The 18628-nt window shown below is 38.9% G+C and overlaps 1 protein-coding gene across 3 annotated transcripts in view; it reads right to left on the reverse strand.

The window, feature by feature from the left end:
* Nucleotides 1-16907, reverse strand: part of CENPF (centromere protein F) — a 61139-nt gene extending 44232 nt beyond the window's left edge. For 2 of the 3 annotated variants that reach the window (XM_024133899.3, XM_024133901.3), the window contains exons 1-7: nt 16794-16907; nt 13929-14127; nt 12514-12710; nt 6481-6602; nt 5972-6063; nt 3659-3950; nt 2343-2545 (exon numbers count right to left, since the gene is read on the reverse strand). In XM_024133899.3, coding sequence (XP_023989667.1) covers nt 2343-2545; nt 3659-3950; nt 5972-6063; nt 6481-6602; nt 12514-12710; nt 13929-14090 — 1068 coding nt within the window. In that variant the 5' untranslated portion in view covers nt 14091-14127; nt 16794-16907. Of the gene's footprint in view, nt 1-2342; nt 2546-3658; nt 3951-5971; nt 6064-6480; nt 6603-12513; nt 12711-13928; nt 14128-16587; nt 16664-16793 lie in introns of those variants that run through there. The other variant, XM_024133900.2, reaches the window with a different exon arrangement.
* Between the last annotated feature and the right edge of the window lie 1721 nt (nt 16908-18628).

Genomic DNA, 18628 nt, shown 5'->3' on the forward strand with positions numbered 1-18628 from the left:
TGCAGGGGACACGGGTTCAAGCCCTGGTCTGGGAAGATCCCACATACCGCGGAGCAACTGAGCCCATGCACCACAACTACTGAGCTTGTGCTCTAGAACCCAATGAGAAGCCCACGCACCACAACGAAGAGTAGCCCCTGCTCCCCGCAACTAGAGAAAGCCTGTGCACAGCAACGAAGACCCAACACAGCCAAAAATAAATAAATAATTTTTTTTTAAATTATGTAAAAAAATAAAATAGATCAAAATTTGCAGAGCACAGTTAAAGTAGTACTGAGAGGGAAATTTATAGCATTAAATGTCTGCATTAGAAAAGAAGAAGTCTCAAGTCAGTAGGCCAAGCTCCCCACCTCAACAACCTAGAAAAAGAAGAGCAAAATAAACCGAAAGCAAGCAGAAGGAAATAACAGAGAGGAAAAAAAAATCAATGAAACTGAAAACAGGAAATAGAGAAAAATCAATGAATTAAAGAGCTGACTCTTTGGTAAGGTCAATAAAAGAGCAACAAAACTGTCAAATTCCTAGCAATACTGACAAAGAGAAAATAGAGAAGACACAAACATCAGAAATGAACAGAGAATAAACCTGACCTACAGACATCAAAAGAATAAGGAAATACTATGAACTCCACATGCACAAATTTGACAATTTAGATGAAATTTCCTCTAAAATCACAAACTAACCCAACTCATCCAATGTGAAATAAATAATTTTAATAGCTGTGTAACTATTTTAAAAATTGAATTTATAATTTTAAATCTCCCAAAAAAGAAATCTCCAGGCCCAGATAGTTTCATGGAGAATTCTACCAAATGTATAAAGATGAAATAACACCAATTCTGCACAATCTCTTCCGATGAGAAGGGAATGCTTCCCAATGCATTTTATGAAGCTAGTATTACCTCTGATACAAATACCAGACAAAGACAGTACAAAAAGAGAAAACAGCTGAACAACATCTCTCACAAATATAGACACGAGTATCCTTAACAAACTATTAGCAAATAAAATTCAGAAATATATACAACGAATTATACACCATGACCAAGTATGGTCTATTCCAAGGATGAAAGACATTCAAATATCTGAAAAGCAATCATTGTAACCCATCATATTAACAAGCTATTATTTTATACAACTACATGAATCTATAATTATCTTAAAATAAAAAGGATTAATTTGAAAAAAAAAAAAAAAAAAGACAGAAAGAGCCTGTTCCCAGGAAGCAAATAGAAGATACAGGTCTACTTACTACAGTGGTTTTCACCTAGAGATTTTATTAAAGGTAAACTCCATAGGCCCACTTCAGACATGAGTCTAAGAAGATTAATTCTGCAAGGTTCTCAGTAATTCTGACAATTAGCCAAGTGTGGGAACTACAAGAGCTAGAACATAAATAATGACAATAAAAGGGTCATAATGGGGATGGAAGCCAGGAGAAAAGACCTCACCACACTAATAAATGAGAGGAGCTCACGATATGAGGATCATGTCAACAGTATTCCAAGAGGCAGGTATGCCAAGCAGAAAGGCAAATGTGAGCAGAACACTGACCCAGACAAAGATTAGGTTCAAGAAACACCAAATAACTGCAGTTGATACTAGAAGATAATTCGTTTTGCTCTACACTTTTCTCCATATAGCACACTATCTACGTGGCTGGTACATCTACGTTACGTCCCCCATTATGATGAAGCTCCACAAGGGCCATTCTCTTTCTCTATTTACTCACTGCTGCATCCCCAGGTCTAGAACAGTGGCTGACATACAGTAGATGGTCAATAAATATTTGTCAAATGAGTCAGTGAATGAAGGAATAATAGAAAAAAGAGAAGAAAAGACTAGGGAGATAGGTTGGGGGCAAAGCAACAACAACAACAACAAAGACAACCCCCAAATAACAGGCTACGAAGCTTGGCCTTAATCAGAGCCTTAGATTAAATGGTAGGAGTGTATACACTGGATCCCAGGAGTAGGTCTATTCAATTCTATCGTATGTCCTAAACCTCTTGTAAAGCTTCATGACTTTAAGTGTCTCTTTTATATATTAGGCACCTGCCAGGCGCTGTACATACATAATCTTTATTCTTCACCACCTCTGAGATATAAAAGAGATCAGTGACTTGCCCAGGTCCCTTGGCTGGGAAAATGTGCAGACCAGATTTGACCCTAGATCTACCCAACTCTAAAAGAACTTACTGCTCAACTGCATCAATACTGCCTAGTATATAATAAGGTTCATTACTAATATTTATTTCACAAGTCTAAGTGCAGAGTACTCTTTCCAAAGAATTTTATGAAAAAAATGGAGATTTATCAATAACGCATGAAAAGTCGAGTACCTTGGTTGATGCCTGGTCATACTGTGCAGTTGTTCTCACCAGTTCATCCCTGCTTTTGTTCAAAACTTTCTCTTTTTCGTTTAATTCCGCTTTTGCTTTCTCCACTTGGATTTGGAGTTCTTGAAGTTTATTCACTTGGCCTTTCATTTCTCTTTCTTGTCCTTGCAGACGTAGTTCCAACTCACTAATCTTGCTCCTTAGCTCTTAAATCACAAACAAAACCCACGCTTCAATTAATATATATTTTTCACAAAGACATATACAACGAAACTTAGAATGTATCTCTCCTCTGAAATCTTTGGTGAGTCAAACATAAATCAATTCACATTAAACAAAGAAGCTACTTTAAGTGGATTTAATTTCATTGTTTAGTCTTGTTATTTGTATTCAGAAACCCTATAGAAAGCAGGAGAAACAAATTTTCATAAGTTTTCACAGAGAAACTTGGGGGGGAAATGTTTTTCTAAAACCGTGAATAGTATCTTATCGAGACTGCAAAAAGTGTACCACACATAACACCCTGCACTAAAATTACCACTTAGCTTTATACACCCACAAACTAATATTTTTTTGTGCCCCTATCAATGCAAATGAGTGCTAAGCAGTGAAAAATTCACCCTCCCATATTCTCTAGTAGCTTGTCCTCCAGTAAAGAGCAAGACAGTGTGAACCTCCTCTATTGCCAAAATTAACAACAACGTTTTTTTTCATTTTTTTCCCCACATATACACAATATTGGTTCCAATGGCACTGGCCATGTGACAGGTCTCTCCAGTGCACACAGATGGTGATTTTCAATCTATCATAGCACTGGAAGTTATCATAGTCTGCAGACTAGATTCCAAAACACCACCTGGCACCCTTGGCTGTCAGCAGCAGCGTGGTGCAGCAGCCAATGTTACAGGTTTCTCCCATATACAAAACCTGGCAGCACGCAGCAAAGCTGTCCTACAGACACATGCCACACCTCTGGCCAAAACTGGCTTGTTTCATGGGCCACAAAAGGAGCCAGGGGAGAGCCGTGGGGAGTGTCAGCTGTAACCCACCTACTTGCCCCGCTCTGGAAAGTCAAAGCCACTCACCCTACTTTTCAAGTCTTCATGGCACCATCTTTATAGTACAAATAAAGGTACCTTTCCAAATGGTGATATCTTTTCTCATTATCCCAAAGACAGTATTTCACATCACCAGGCTGGGATGTTGATCACTGATGGGTCTAACAAAACACATTAGCACTTTCTAGGGCTAAAAATGTCTAGAAATGTCTAGACTTCTGAAATTATCTCAGGAAAATTTAATTTAGCTCAAGAAGTTACCTTGATTCTGGGCTTTTAATTGATCCAAAAGATGAGAATTGCTAGAATTATCACAGAAACTGCTATTAGCATCTCTATTCCCTATTTGCAAAGTTGATCTACTCGGAGTCACTTCTGGTTCCCCGGAAAAATTAGATGCAGAGAAATCTCTCCTAATTGGAGTTTTTAGAGCACTGGATGAAAGACGACTTGGGGTCTTTTCTTGTTGCCATGAGAACACAGATGATGAAGCCTGATGTCGGGCAATGTCCCGGTGATTCATGGTGCTTTGGGGAATAGCCTGGCTCGCTTTCTGTAAAAACAGAAACTCTTTAGATCCCTTTAGAAGTCAAAATATTTAAGACTATGTACTAGACTCACAGACATAAAAAAGCAAACTTATGGTTACCAAAGGGGAAAGCAGTGGGGGTGGGAGGGCGGGTAAATGAGGAGTTTGGGATTAGCAGATAAAACTATTACATGTAATATAGATAAACAACAAGGTCTTACACACAGGGGATTATATTCAATTTCTTGTAATAAATTATAATGGAAAAGAATATGAAAAAGTATATATGTATATATAATATATATATAACTGAATCACCTTGCTATATACACCTGAAACTAATACAACATTGGAAATCAGCGATACTGCAATAAAAAAAAAAAAAAAAAGACTATGTACTTATTTTCAATTAGAACATAAAGCCATGCCAAGAAGGTAACACTTCCACTGTGTACCAAGAAAGAACATTCATCAATTCAAGGGAAACACTGAGTCCCAATAACCAGTGAGGAAATATTCTAATGGTCAGACTTTGCACTGAAGGGTGAAACCAGTACCATCTGAGGCCCAATCTATTTTAAATGGGCTCAGTTTTTGTTATTTATTCTGCATCCCTCATATACTTCATAAAAACACATGTGAGTACTCACTTCCATTTTGAATTCTGAAATTTGATTTTCCTTTGCCCATCCTTGGTCACCTCCCCCTGTAGCTTTGCACACAGAGACTCAAAATTCAATACTAACCTAAAGAACTCTTTCAAGAATCTCACGTTCCACCGTAACACTCTCCCCTCAAAAATGTCGTATGAGGTATTTTGTATTATATAATACACCTTTGTGGATTTTCTGTTTTGAATTCTTCTTTTTGTTCTTCTCTCTGCCTGCATTCTGACAACTGTCAAGGTGTGGCTATAGAAGCTGAGTTAAATTTTTGATAGCAAGGGCTTTTCTTGCCACAGGGAAAGGTTTAATGCTTCTGGAGACTCACAGTCCTCTACAAAATAACTCTGGGAACAGATGTCAGGGCCAGAATTGATACCAATGACTGAACTGGATAACAAAGCACATTATTTCCAAGTCAGACCAGAGAATTATTGTTTAATTTTATTCATCTTGTAAGCAATGCCTTTGCTACATATCAAAACCCTGGTGATCTCAAAACAAGGGTTAAAGGCGTAAAAAGAATTAAAATTGTTAAAGCTCTAATAGGTATTTTTTTGATCCTCAGTATTTAGGCATCTACGTATAAATCCAGCCTTAAACTGTTTGCTAAGTTGTGCCGTTTCACCAAGTTCATATGTTTAGTGGAATTGGGCCATTAAGTGCCAAACTGGAATTTTTTTAAAAATAAATAACATCATGTGCACAGAAATGGGAAAGGTATATTCTATAGACACCAGGTATTTTCAGGGTCAGTCCTGAAACTAAAAGCTGGGGTTTCCAAAATACGCATTTTGTTTATTTTATTGATGTTAAACAAACCTTTTCACCCACCTCTCTCTGCCTTTTTTACCCCTATCAAAATGTAATTTAAAACACTTGTCAGCAACTTATTTAAAAGAACTGGGGAGATTATGTTGATAACATTCTCACCTGAAATAAACAGTTCCTTAATAATGACCCCCAAACCTCACATCCCTGGTAGCAATCACCACATTCCATCAGAAGGCCTGAACAGGAAGCAATCGCCTCCAGGTTCCAAAGCTAGTGAGTGTCAGTTATGACTCTGGTCCCACCCTCTTCAAACTTGTTCTTTATCATTAGATCTTAATAGAGAAATAATTACATTACCACAGTTTCCATGGAATTCAGCGAACATTTAATATTTAGAGATAAAGTCATCTCCCCAATCTATTTTACTAGACTCTTACCTATTTTTAAATTTAAAAATACCATAACCAATGAGCCAGGAACTTTATTTTCTCAGTGTAAGAAAAATGTGTCAGCCCTATGTAAACCAGATTTTTCTCTATCCTTGTTGCATCCTATATCAAAGTACTTCTTCAACTGCATACTCTATTAAAAGGCCCATAATTAATTTACCTTTGCCTGCAAGGCTTTCACCTCTGCCTCTAATCTTTTTCGTTCTTCAACTTCTTTATTATATTTTTCTTTTAGATCTTCATATTTGGAACCTAAACATAGATATTGAGATACAGTTTTACTTCGATCACTGATTTTGCAAAGAATCATTATGATAGATCGTCTAGAAATGAGTATCTTAGTACATCAGATAGAAAGAACATTTTGGTTAAGGCAACGGATACTGATCAAATTACTCAAATATCAAAATACATGGAAACATAGGCGTTTTAAATATTCCAAAACTGAATTATGTTTTAAAATACCATAGAAGGCTAAAGTGAAAAGTTTAAAGGCTTACTGATGGCTCAACATAGTTCAACAGATACACAAATGTATATGTAACTAATGGCTGCTTTTTTTTTAATGCTAAAATTAGAGGTTGAATTCAAAGTTGAATGAATTCATTTCTTTGGCAGAATTAAAATCTCAATAAAAGAGCTATTTATACAAAGGGAAAAAATCCTTACCGCTATAATACTGGCTTGGTGTGAGTGGAGTTACAAAAATTTTTTGTGGTGTAATGCATGGACTCATAGAGACATCTGCAGACTGTACAGCTTGTTGGCTTCTTTCAAGTTCAGATTTACACCTGTGAGAAAAGGACCCGAGAGGATGGCAAGTCAGAGCAACAGCTGTAGAATACCAAAACCATACATTCTCAGAAAGCGATAAACTTACAAAAAAAACCAACCCTCTAAGAATTCTTACCACTTCATTTATCCAACAGACGTTTAATAAGAACTAATTTATAAGACAGTCCTTTGTCTTCAAAGGAACTCAGTCTAGTTAGGCAAACAGAAATACAGACCAGTAATTACAATGTGATAAAGACGATAATGAAGATCTGTAATAACCACCACAGTAGCAAAGAAGAGTTGAGAGGGTTGGGACACATTCCAATCAAATTTTATATTCTAGGCCAAAGAAAGACACAGTGCTACAAAAAACCCAGCATTTCAGAAACACAGGAGGAAATTGGAGCATGGGCTCAAATCATAAAACCGGATGGCATTACTTATAATATTGTCATTATAAAAACAGAGATTTGATATACATATCATGTCTTTTGTGATATTTTTAAAACATATATTAAAAATCAAGTTAACATAATGCATCTAGAAAAGATACCGGCAGGAAACAGATCCAAAGAACTGGAGAAAGTGAGCTACATACAGTCGTCCTTGGGATCTGTGGGTTGTTGGTCCCAGGACACCTGCAGATAACAAAATCCAGGGATGCTCAAGTCCCTTATATAAAACAGCAGTCATACACTCAGCCCTCCATATCTGTGGGTGCAGAACTGTGGATACGAGGGCCAACTGTATTGTATATGTGTACAGAGTATCCCTACCATTTCAGCTGTAACACCCTTCAGAAGCAAACCTAAGAGAGGACTCAATTCTTTCAAGTCTCCAATGTCTCTGATTTTAACTTAACACAAGAAATAAAATGAACACCCTAGTAGAATGGCTAATGATGTGCACCATTCTCTTTGCTAAGGACACATTACTCAAAGCAGGGAGTGAAGAAAGTAGTGAAGAAAGTGCCTCAGTGCCCTAGCTCTGCCTGCTCCAAATTCAGTCCGGGAAGGAAGAAGCAATGTATGAGCTGAAAATGGCTACTCAGCAAATCAAATTGTCACATTCGAATTTACAACAGGTAAGAGCCCTCCAACAGAAATGTTCTATTAGCATGAAAAAAGTAACAAGAAATAAATGAATTTAATCTTAATGTTTAACTCAATATTTTCCATATTGTAATTTCAACTTATAATCATGGCAAAAAAATCATTAATAAGATATTTTACATGTTTTTGTACTAAATCTTCAGAATTTGGACTGGGTTGTGTCCTTCCAGCACACCTCAATTGACACTAGCCACATTTCAAGTGTTCAACAGCCACACGTAACCAGTGGCTACACTGTAGGTCTACAGACTTCCAAAGGTGTAAAAAGGTTGGTAACTCCAGAGATGAATTTTGAAGAACTTTGCAAAACTGATGTTTCTTTGCCCTCTCAAATTCACATCTTTTCAGTAAAAAAAAAAAAAAAATTTATTAATTTTAAATATTGAATAAAAGTATACCCTATTATTTTTATAAACCTTTGTATCTCCTAGTGAGAGAAAAAACACAAACCACCACCACCAAAACAAAAAAAAGCACTGGGCTTCCCTGGTGGCGCAGTGGTTGAGAGTCCGCCTGCCGATGCAGGGGACACGGGTTTGAGCCCCGGTCCGCGAGGATCCGCCATGCCGCCGAGCGGCTGGGCCCGTGAACCATGGCCGCTGAGCCTGTGCGTCCAGAGCCTGTGCTCCGCAATGGGAGAGGCCACAGCAGTGAGAGGCCCGTGTACCGCAAAAAAAAAAAAAAAAAGCACTAAATTAAGCTGTTTTCTCCTAGGTTTAATTTAACTATATGAGATTGCTAATATTCACCAGTTTTAATTTGTTTGTTTTTATTTGTTCGTTTTTTTTGTTTTGTTTTAAAAAATAATTTGTTGAGGTGAAATTCACGTAACATAAAATTAACCAGGTTAAGTGAACAATGCAGTGGCATTAATTACACTCACAGTGTTGTACAACCACCATCTCTATCTACTTACAAGCCATTTCTATCATTCCATAGTGAAGGTCTTTAACCATTAAGGAATTTCTCCCCAGTGCCATCTTCCCCCAGTCCCTGACAACAACCAGTCTGTGTTCTGTGTCTATTATTCACCAGTTTTTGACCAACATTTCAGATGTTCAACCTAACTCATTCAAGATGTACCTGAAATCGGTGGCCATTGATGGAAAAAATAAGTTCCTGCCCTGTACCTGAAGGTTACCAGTGAAAATTTTAAAACTATACTCAGGGCTTCCCTGGTGCTGCAGTGGTTAAGAATCCGCCTGCCAATACAGGGGACATGGGTTCGAGCCCTGGCCCGGGAAGATCACACACGCTGCGGAGCAACTAAGCCTGTGCGCCACAACTACTGAGCCTGTGCTCTGGAGCCTGCGAGCCACAACTACTGAAGCCTGCGTGCCTAGAGCTCATGCTTTGCAAAAACAGAAGCCACGACAATGAGAAGCCTGTGCACCGCAACAAAGACCCAACACTGCCCCCAAAATTAAATAAATTAATTAATTAAAACTATACTCAATAGTTATTGTAATCTATAGGTCTTATACCTTTAACAATTTTTATACTAAAGAAGAGTATACTCAATAATTTTTATAGTCTAAAGTTTATACAGTTTGTAAACTTTTATAAACATCTATATCTATCAACATCATAGATAATAAAAATATTTTTAAACTAAATGTGCTATGAGGGTATCCTAATTCCATGATGATGATGATAATAACTAACAACTGATAATAATGATAATATTAATGCTAACATTTAACCATTGCTACATGTCAGGTACAACCGTGAACTTTATATCTGCAGGCATTGCTACCAAATGGCACTTTTCAATGAAATAGGGAAATGTATACAAAAGCATCTTTTCCTCAAATGTTAAAAAACTAACATTTCTGTCTAAATTAAATTAAATTATTAAAACCAATTAATAACCAATTAATAAATTAAATTATTAAAACCAATATTTCTAACATTGGCAGCCAAAATGTTCTTTTCAAAGAAATAATTATTCTAGCATACTGAAGTGAGCTTCCTACTTCCCGAGCACCTGCTTTCCAAAACAAATGCCTCTCTTTCATTCATTCATTCAACAAATATTTGAGGACCTACAATTGCCAGGTGCTAGGAATACAGTGATGAGCAACACAGACCAGGATAGAGTTTAGGAAAACAAAGAACTCAACAAGACAGAAATTTATTTATCATTCTAACATTGCAAATTATAGATAGCCACCTTCCCACATGGATAGGAAACAAAATTAGAAAAAGATTTCTGTGCACTTAAATTATCAGCTTCACCAAAAGAAGTTGTCCCTTGGTACCTGCAGAAGATTTGTTCTAGGACCCCCTTGAATACTAAAATGTGCAAATGCTCAACTCTCATATAAAATCACATAGGTAGTATTTACATATAACCTATGTATATCCTCCTGTATACTTTAAATCATCTCTAGGTTACTTATAATACCTAATACAATGTATGTGCTATGTAAATAGTTGCCTGCACGCAGCAAACTTAAGTTTTGCTTTTGGAACTCTCTGGAATTTTTTTTCAAGTATTTTTGACACTTGGTTGGTTGAATCTGTGGATGAAGAACTCATGGATATGGAGGGCAAACTGTAATTTTTTTTAACTTTCAAAAGTATGTTTCCTTTGTAGGTAGAATTAAGATTATTGCAGCTATGCCAGGAAAAAAAATTCTTGGCATCAAAATATTTATTAATTACAAATGGAAAAATAGTAACTTTATAATGCAGAAACCCAGATAAACACCCTAACAAGTGATCGATTTAAAAGTCAAATTAAATCATGTACACTCTGATATGATGCATGTCACTACTATACACATCACTATAAAGGTATGTCACTACCTCTGTGGTATTCTTACCAAAAATTCATAACCTCAATCTGACCCAGTGATTCTCCATCCAGGATGAATTTGCCCTCCCAAAGGACATTTGGCAATGCCTGGCAACATTTTTGACTGTCAAAATTTGGAGGTGGTGTAGGTGCTACTGGCATCTAGTGGGTAGAGGCCAGGAATTCTAAGTATCCTACAATGCACAGGGCAGCCTTCCACAACAAAGAATAATCCAGTCCAAAATGTCAATTCTGCCATTGTTGAAAAACAGCAGACGAACCCAAATTGAGGACTATTCTACAATAAAGGAGACTAGTGCTCTTTAAAAGTGTCAAGGTCACAAAAAACAAGAAACCATCAGAGCTTAGAAAAAAAAGTACCTAAGACCTGGTGCAGCCAAATAAATAAATAAATACTAAAAAAAAAAAAAAAAAAAAAAAAAAAGTAAGAAAACATCAGCTAAATGCAATGTGGAATCCTGGATCAGATCCTGGAACAGAAAAAGGCCATTACTGGAAAAATGAGTGAAATTCCAATAAAGTCTGTAGTTTAGTTTAATAGTATTGAATTAATGTTTATTTCTGATTTGGTCATTGTACTCTGGTTATGTAAGATGTTAACAATTGTTTCTGGAAGTCTAAATTTATTTCAAAACAAAATTTTTTCTTAAAATTTCTGGGTGTATATTCATGGAATTAACAATAGGGCAATCTGCTAAAGTCTTTTTTGCTTTTAGTGTTTATCACTCCTTGTTATTTTGACAAAATTCCACTACTAGAACAAGAAGTTTCCATTTATAAGCTAGCAGTGCTCAAGTCCCATTAAATTTATTTTGAATAATGCCTCTGGGCTTCCCTGGTGGCGCAGTTGTTAAGAATCCGCCTGCCGATGCAGGGGACACGGGTTCATGCCCCGGTCCGGGAAGATCCCACATGCCGTGGAGCGGCTAGGCCCGTGAGCCACAACTACTGAGCCTGTGCATCTGGAGCCTGTGCTCTGCAACGAGAGAGGCCACGACAGTGAGAGGCCCGTGCACCACGATGAAGAGTGGCCCCCACTCACCACACCTGGAGAAAGCCCTTGCACAGAAATGAAGACCCAACACAGCCAAAAATAAATATAAAATAAATAAATTAATTTAAAAATAATAAGAATAAGAATAATGCCTCTAGTTGTTTGGGGGATTTTTTTTTAATGGAACAGTAGTAATAAGCACCTTTTTTTATTGCCTAAATATGGAATTGATATTGGTGAATTGATTATGTAATGCTTAAGATGGAAGATGGGTCTCTCGGATGGGGATCTCAGTAGGAAAGTCTTCTAGACTTCAGTTCCCTCCTCTCCAGCTGAGATTCCATGGCACCCACCTTCAATCACTCTCTTCCAATATCCTCAATTATTCCACTGTCTTCTATCCCATCACCCTCGTCCAAAAACCCTATATCGATCCTCCTGTATACCTTCTCAGCATTTATATGCTAAAGAAAGGAAAAAAAAAACTCATTAAATGCTATAGATTGGTCCCACTATAAATTCCTGGCCTCCAATCTCAACTGAGCCCTCAGTGCTCCTCAGTCCTTTTGAAGTTCCCTAGTTCTCTCATTCTCTACAACAGCTTTTCCACGCAGAGAAAAGAGAAGCCATCAATACAAGCCATGCTTTAACTCCCTCCATCTTTTCAGTAACCACTGTTGATAGTTTTGGTATTATTTATTATTGCATACCCTAGTAACAAACACAGTGCCTGGCACATGAAGCAGCTTAATAAACATATACTGAATAAGTAAATGAATAAGCTAGCAACCATTTAATGAATTTATATAGTACTGAGCCATGCAACAATAGGACTGAAGCATATAAGAAAAGAATTAATCTTCCTCAAATCATTGTTCATTCCACTGGAAAGAAAAAATTGCAATGTGTAATAATTACACCATAAAAGGAAAAGATAGCTGCATCTGATTAATATATACAAAGACATCTATAATAAATACCATTCCCAAAAAAGTTACCTTTTAAGTTCCTGTTCCAGTTTTTCTATTTGCTTTTTGCTTGAGTTCAGTTGTCCTTCTTGGAAATTCACTTGTGACTCCTTGACTTGAAGTTCATGAGAAATCTTCTGCTTAGTCTTCTCCAGATTTTCACATATTTCCATCAAGCTTTGGTTCTCCCTTTTCAGGTTTGCACCCTCAGTTTTTTCATTCTCAACCTAATGCAGATTATTCAAAAGGAACTAGTTCTCTTACTCGAATTTACCAAATATTATCTGTTAATCTAACACTGATGACTAATTTTCTGAGATATGGTTGTAAAAATCCAGAAGTCAGTGCTTGATGTACACCGAAATTTTAGATGATCTCACTTTGAAGCCTATTGATAGAAAAGTTTTGCAAAGTCATGTATTACAGTCTTTGGTTAGGGCTACACAAACCCATCCTAGAAAGAGAGGCTTTAATATGCTTTCGAGAATTAAAAAATCAAAAATAAATCTTGGGGCTTCCCTGGTGGCGCAGTGGTTGAGAATCCGCCTGCTGATGCAGGGGACACGGGTTCGTGCCCTGGTCTGGGAGGATCCCACATGCCGCGGAGCGGCTGGGCCCGTGAGCCATGGCCGCTGAGCCTGCGCGTCCGGAGCCTGTGCTCCGCAACGGGAGAGGCCACAACAGTGAGAGGCCCGCGTACCACAAAAAAAAAAAAAAAAAAAATCTTATAAACCCTCCCTTAGCTATTCATTTTCAAGTTCAGCTGCTAAAGCCAGTTACTGTAAGAAACTGAAAAATTCTCCCACTAGCAAAAACATTTTAGGAGCAGTAATTGTATTACTATGGGTTGGCTAATGCAAAGGTACGAAAGAAGTACTATTTAAGTTTCCATTTACTAGTCCTGGAGAGAGGTGGGAATACGAAGGTGAAAAGCTCACTCTCAGAAAGCGATATCTATTTGGACTGCAAAGTGCTCTAATATTGCTCCCAGACTCGGAGCCAGAGATTTTCGGCCATGTTGGTGCAGAATGCAAAAGCAATGCCCAATTCTAGGTCCTAAACAGAAGTGAAAATGGGACTCAGAAGCCCTACACATTAGCAGGTAAGCAGAAATGAAAACAAAGAACGGAGAAAATGAGGTAATTAAAATAAAAATGACTCAGTAGGGGAGGGGACTTCCCCTGCGGTCCAGCGGTTAAGACTCTGCTGCGCTTGAGCTTCCACTGCAGGGGGCGCGGTCCCATCCCTGGTCGGATGAACTAAGATCCCACATACCACGCGGTGTGGCCAAAAAAAAAAAAAAAAAAAGACTCAATAAAGGAGAGGAGGGGGGATTACCACCTGAAGACAGCAAAATAATTTTTCTGTAAATTGAAAAGACCAAGACAAAACCATTCATCCAAATAATGAGAGAACAGTTTTAAATACCAGCATTTCAGTGATACCTTCTGTTTTTGCTTCTGCAACGCAGCCTCCAGGGTTTCAAGTTGAAACTGCCTTTGCTGCCTTTCTTTCTTCAGTTTGTCGAGCTGTCCTTCAAGCTCTTGAATTTTCTGAAGAGCTCTTGTAGGCAGGCCTTCCTTCCATTCTTCCAAAGCCCAGCTCATTTTGCTCTCCTTTCTTATTCAAACATTTATAAATAAACTGAAAAGAATAAACAGCCTGTTGGTCTTACTATAGTACAAAGAAACTTACAGTCTCAGAGACTAACTAATCTACATAACCACCTCTAAGAATCAAGTTTCAAAACTTCATGTTTCAAAAGATAACAAAGTATAACATCCATCTTCTCCACCCTCTGCAAGGTGACTACCAAATAACTGACTGTGAAGTGTCACTAGTACACAATATGCTTGTTTGGCTTCCCCTTGCTTTCTGGTTTTCTTATATCTCATTTTTGACTCTTATATGGCTACCTGCTTTCTACCACTCAGTTTGTTTTCGTTGTACAAGACATGAATATTTTGCTATAAGGTTTCCGGTGAAATAGGTCTTACAGGACAAATAAAATAAAATGCATAAGTTACTTTGCAAATGCTCTTCTTTCCTCTCTTCAATGTCATTAATTCCCACTCATACTCTGTCCCTCTTCCTCCAGGAAGCCTTCCCTGAGGACAGCCATCTTAATCTGGTCATATCTCCCCATCAGAGTCTCTCAAGGCACAGGTACCTCCTTTTCCTCCCAAGAGGTTATCATTTGTTGAGTCAATGCATGCATGAACAAAGGGTGAATGCCATACTAGCACTAGAATCACTGCAAAATGCAGTAAAGTCATTCTCCAAACAGACCCTGACCAGGAATCAGGTATATAGGCTTAGTGATTCAAATCCCTGCTCAGCAACCTACAAGATGTGTGACCTTGGGCCTGTTATTTAACACCTCTGTGTCTTGGTTTCCTCATTTGTAAAATGGGAATAATAATGGTGGTGGTTCCCTAAAGCTTTAGAATAGTATCTCCTGATAAGCTTTCCATACATATTAGCTATTGTATTAGTCACTGAAAACGCTTTTTCATTTGTATACTGTTGCCTATGGCACCAAGACAGAAATGGCCTACCTCTTTCTCAGACATATCTTAGAAAATTTAAATCAGCTGGGAGAAAAGTATGGCAATTATTCTTTATTCATTAGCCTTTAGAACTTAAATGAAAGAAAAAGCATTCATTTTCCAGTTATTTTAGCAACAGGATGAGAATCCGTTTTTTACTAAATGAAGTCCACCACCATTTTAGCATTTTGTTTCAGTCGACTTTTATCGATGAAATTTTTTATCAGAACAATTAATAAATAGTTGATGAAAGTACTAAGTATAATAAAACTTTTTTCCAAATATTAAAAGACAAGGAAGGGTCTCGGAAAACACATAATTTAGTATCAAGCCTTGGAGAGCTGTCTTCTCTGCCTTTCCCACCTCCCATCCCACCCTTTCAGTTCTTTGAACACAACATCTTAAACTCCATTCCCATTTACCCAGAAACTACTTAAAGGAGTCTCACGCCGCTCCACCAACAAAGGACAATTTACACTGCCCCAATAGGCCACTCCTTCTATTCCAAACTAGTTTGCTCATTCAGGGGTTCACGGGTGGGTATATCATACCTCAGAGGCACACAACTACAACTCCTAAAAGATTCTGCCAGCCACTGAAATCGTGATATCCATATGCCATAGCGAACAAAATATTAAAAGGAGCAATTTAAAAAGATGATAGAGATGATGGAAATAAACAGAAGGAAGACTGGCAAGTTAAATGCTTTTCCATTTCCAAAGTCTAAGATACAGCAAGAAACAAATGGTTAAAGCAATCACCAGGCCCAAGCTAATTTTGATTAGAGGGGACCTGGACAGATTAAGGCATCAACCATTCAACAATCTCTATGGAGCCACTGGGAGAAAAGGACCAAAAATGCAATCCTCAAAGATGTGAGGGGCAAACGGATGGGAATGGGGGGCGGGGGTGGGTGATGAAGAAAAGCCCTGGATATCGAGGTTCCTGCAAAAAGGATCTGCAGGACTGTGCTCCTTCCAGAAAATGCTGTTTCTGTCTTAACCGTGGGAGGACACTCTCCATGCCCGAATCACTCAACCCCAGAAAGTGCCCGAGGAAGCTCTTTTGTGACCGTGTGACTCGCCCACCCCCGGCACGGCAGGCCCGTTTTGCGCTTTCCCTTTATCGGAATTCCCCATCTCCACCAAGAAACCGAAGTTCCCGCCTAAAGTGCCACCTCGGAGCCTGTGAATGAAAACTCTGCCTGCTCCTCTAGACCAGGCTCAAAGTCATTTATTTCTGAGTCCTCATCCCATAGCGGAGCCAGGAGCACAGGCGCAACCAAATGAACGTGGAAGGCGTGAGAGAAATGCTCTCGCAACTAACAATAGGCACACCAACCCGCTGCCCAGATCGAAACCATCAAAACTAAAGTTTGCATTTCCTCCACGCAACAAAGGACCGATGTCCACATTTCAAATAGGCGCGGAAGGCTGCTAGTAAATACCTGCTGATTTCCCATGTCTTTTACCTTACAAAGGAGGAAATTGATCCTCCAAAAGGCGAGCCCGTGACCGAGCAGGGCCTCCGGACACTAGTGCGAGCCCACTTTTACCTGGAGCAGAGGGGGGCCGACACCACAAAGAACTTGGCCCGGGGCCGATTCCCCAGTTCCGTCAGGAGGGAGGAGGCGGCGGCCCGCTGCACCTTCAGTTCCTAGGAGCGCGATCCCACAGGCATCCCCGCCCAATAACCCCCTGCAGAAGGCCAACAGCTCCCTCACTCCCGCCGCCAGAGCCGGGACCCAAGCAGAACGCTCACCTTGCTGGCAGAGAAGGGAAAACAACCCTTCAGAGAGTCGGGTCCTAGTACAGCCGCCGCGGGCTGGAGCACAGATTCCAATTCAAACTGCCCGCGACCGCCACCCGTTTTCGATTCGCTCGCTTCCGGCCCAGACCAAACTTATCTCAAAACCTATTGGTCACTGTCAGCAGCTGTCAGCCAATCCGCTTCCGCGCACTCGGAATGCCGCCTTTGATTGGTCCTTTCGGATGGATTTAAAAATCAAGCCACAAGCGCAGAGCGGCCGGTGCTGGTGCTACAGAGTTTTTTGTTGTTGTGGGGAGGCGGAGCCCACGTGCTTTAGCTGAGGCTGGGAGGCGTTATGAACAGCTCTTTCCGCAAAAGACAGGGAACGGGCCGACTGATTAGGAGGGTGAGGCCTATCGGCTACAGCCCGCGGTAGTGTGCTGTCTGGTGAAAACTCAATACTGCACACACATATCTACTTATTTATTAAACATATAACTTAGGACATAAATACTAAGTACTGTGCTGCCATGTGTTCTTCATCCCGTGTCATTCTTAACAATTCTTTGAGGAAAATATTCTTATTTTTATTTGAAAGTTAACTGAAGCACATAGAAGCTAAGTCATTTGAAATTGAATCTAGAACATGCAGGATCTCACTCTTAACTGCTGTTCTCTATTGATCATATTCTAAAGAGGTGATTCTGAACATCTGTTAGCTGGGATTCCAGGGGAGAACACTGTAGCCAGAAAAATCGTCGAAACAGGATGCAACCTCTCCTTTTCTATGAAGCTCACTAGCATTGTGGGTATTTATGTACCCGTTTTATTTCTCTCAACTAAAAATAAGCTTCTAAAGGCAGGAGCAAAACAATGAATTGTTAAGTTAATATATCTCTGATGCTGTTGTCTTCCTCAATAGATTTCAATCTTTCTGTCTCCCTCTCTTTACCTTTCATTAGACCGTTCCTGCAGCCCCTTACCTTTCACTGAAATTCTGCTCATCCTTCAGTACACCATTCAAATGTCACTTTCTTCTTAAAATTTTGCTATTCCCACCCACCCCTTAGAAATAATAATTTCCTAGGCCTTTCCTAGAGCTTGGTTTATACTTCACTTTTAGGATTTTTGCCGTGCCTTATAATAGATGGGTAGATAAATATAGTTATACATATAGATATCTGTGTCTATGTCTGGCTCCCCTTCAGACTCAGAAATTCCTGTAGAGTAAAATCTTTTTAAATTCATCTTTGCATCCCTAGTAACTCCCTAGGAATTTTACACATAGAACTTAAAAATACAATTATCTTGGGAAGTAAAACTTCCAGCTGGAGAAAGGCCTTGTTCTCCAGTCTCCATGAAGCCCCAAGGAGAGAGGAGGGAGCAGGTAAGGGAAGAGAATTTTATGAGACACTCTTCCTTATCAGTCTACTATCTGGCTTTTGGGGGATTTGAACCAAATTCTGACGCCAACAACAATTTCAGCTATGTTGCTTCCCAGGGTAATTATTCAACTATGTATTAGCTGCCTAAGGAAAACAGAACTAGAAAGACGTGTAATAGAGGATTCTCAAGGTTTGAATGAGAAATTTGCAGTTACTATTCTTTCATTCATTAGTAAGCAGATGTCTATTAGCGACCACTGTATAGCCAAGCTTTGTGCTACACTGTTCTAGAATAAATAATAAAGAAATACATTCACTTCTTGGACAAGGGAATTATGTGATGGAGACTATTTTAACAACTTCAGTGATATTTCTGTGACTTAAATTTTATGATTCCCTTCCCCTGCCTCTATTTTTCCCCAGCTTTGTTTTTTTTCTGGGAAGAAGGGGATAAAATCTAAC

Source organism: Physeter macrocephalus, chromosome 4, assembly GCF_002837175.3.
Source record: "Physeter macrocephalus isolate SW-GA chromosome 4, ASM283717v5, whole genome shotgun sequence".
Taxonomy (NCBI): Eukaryota; Metazoa; Chordata; class Mammalia; order Artiodactyla; family Physeteridae; genus Physeter; species Physeter macrocephalus.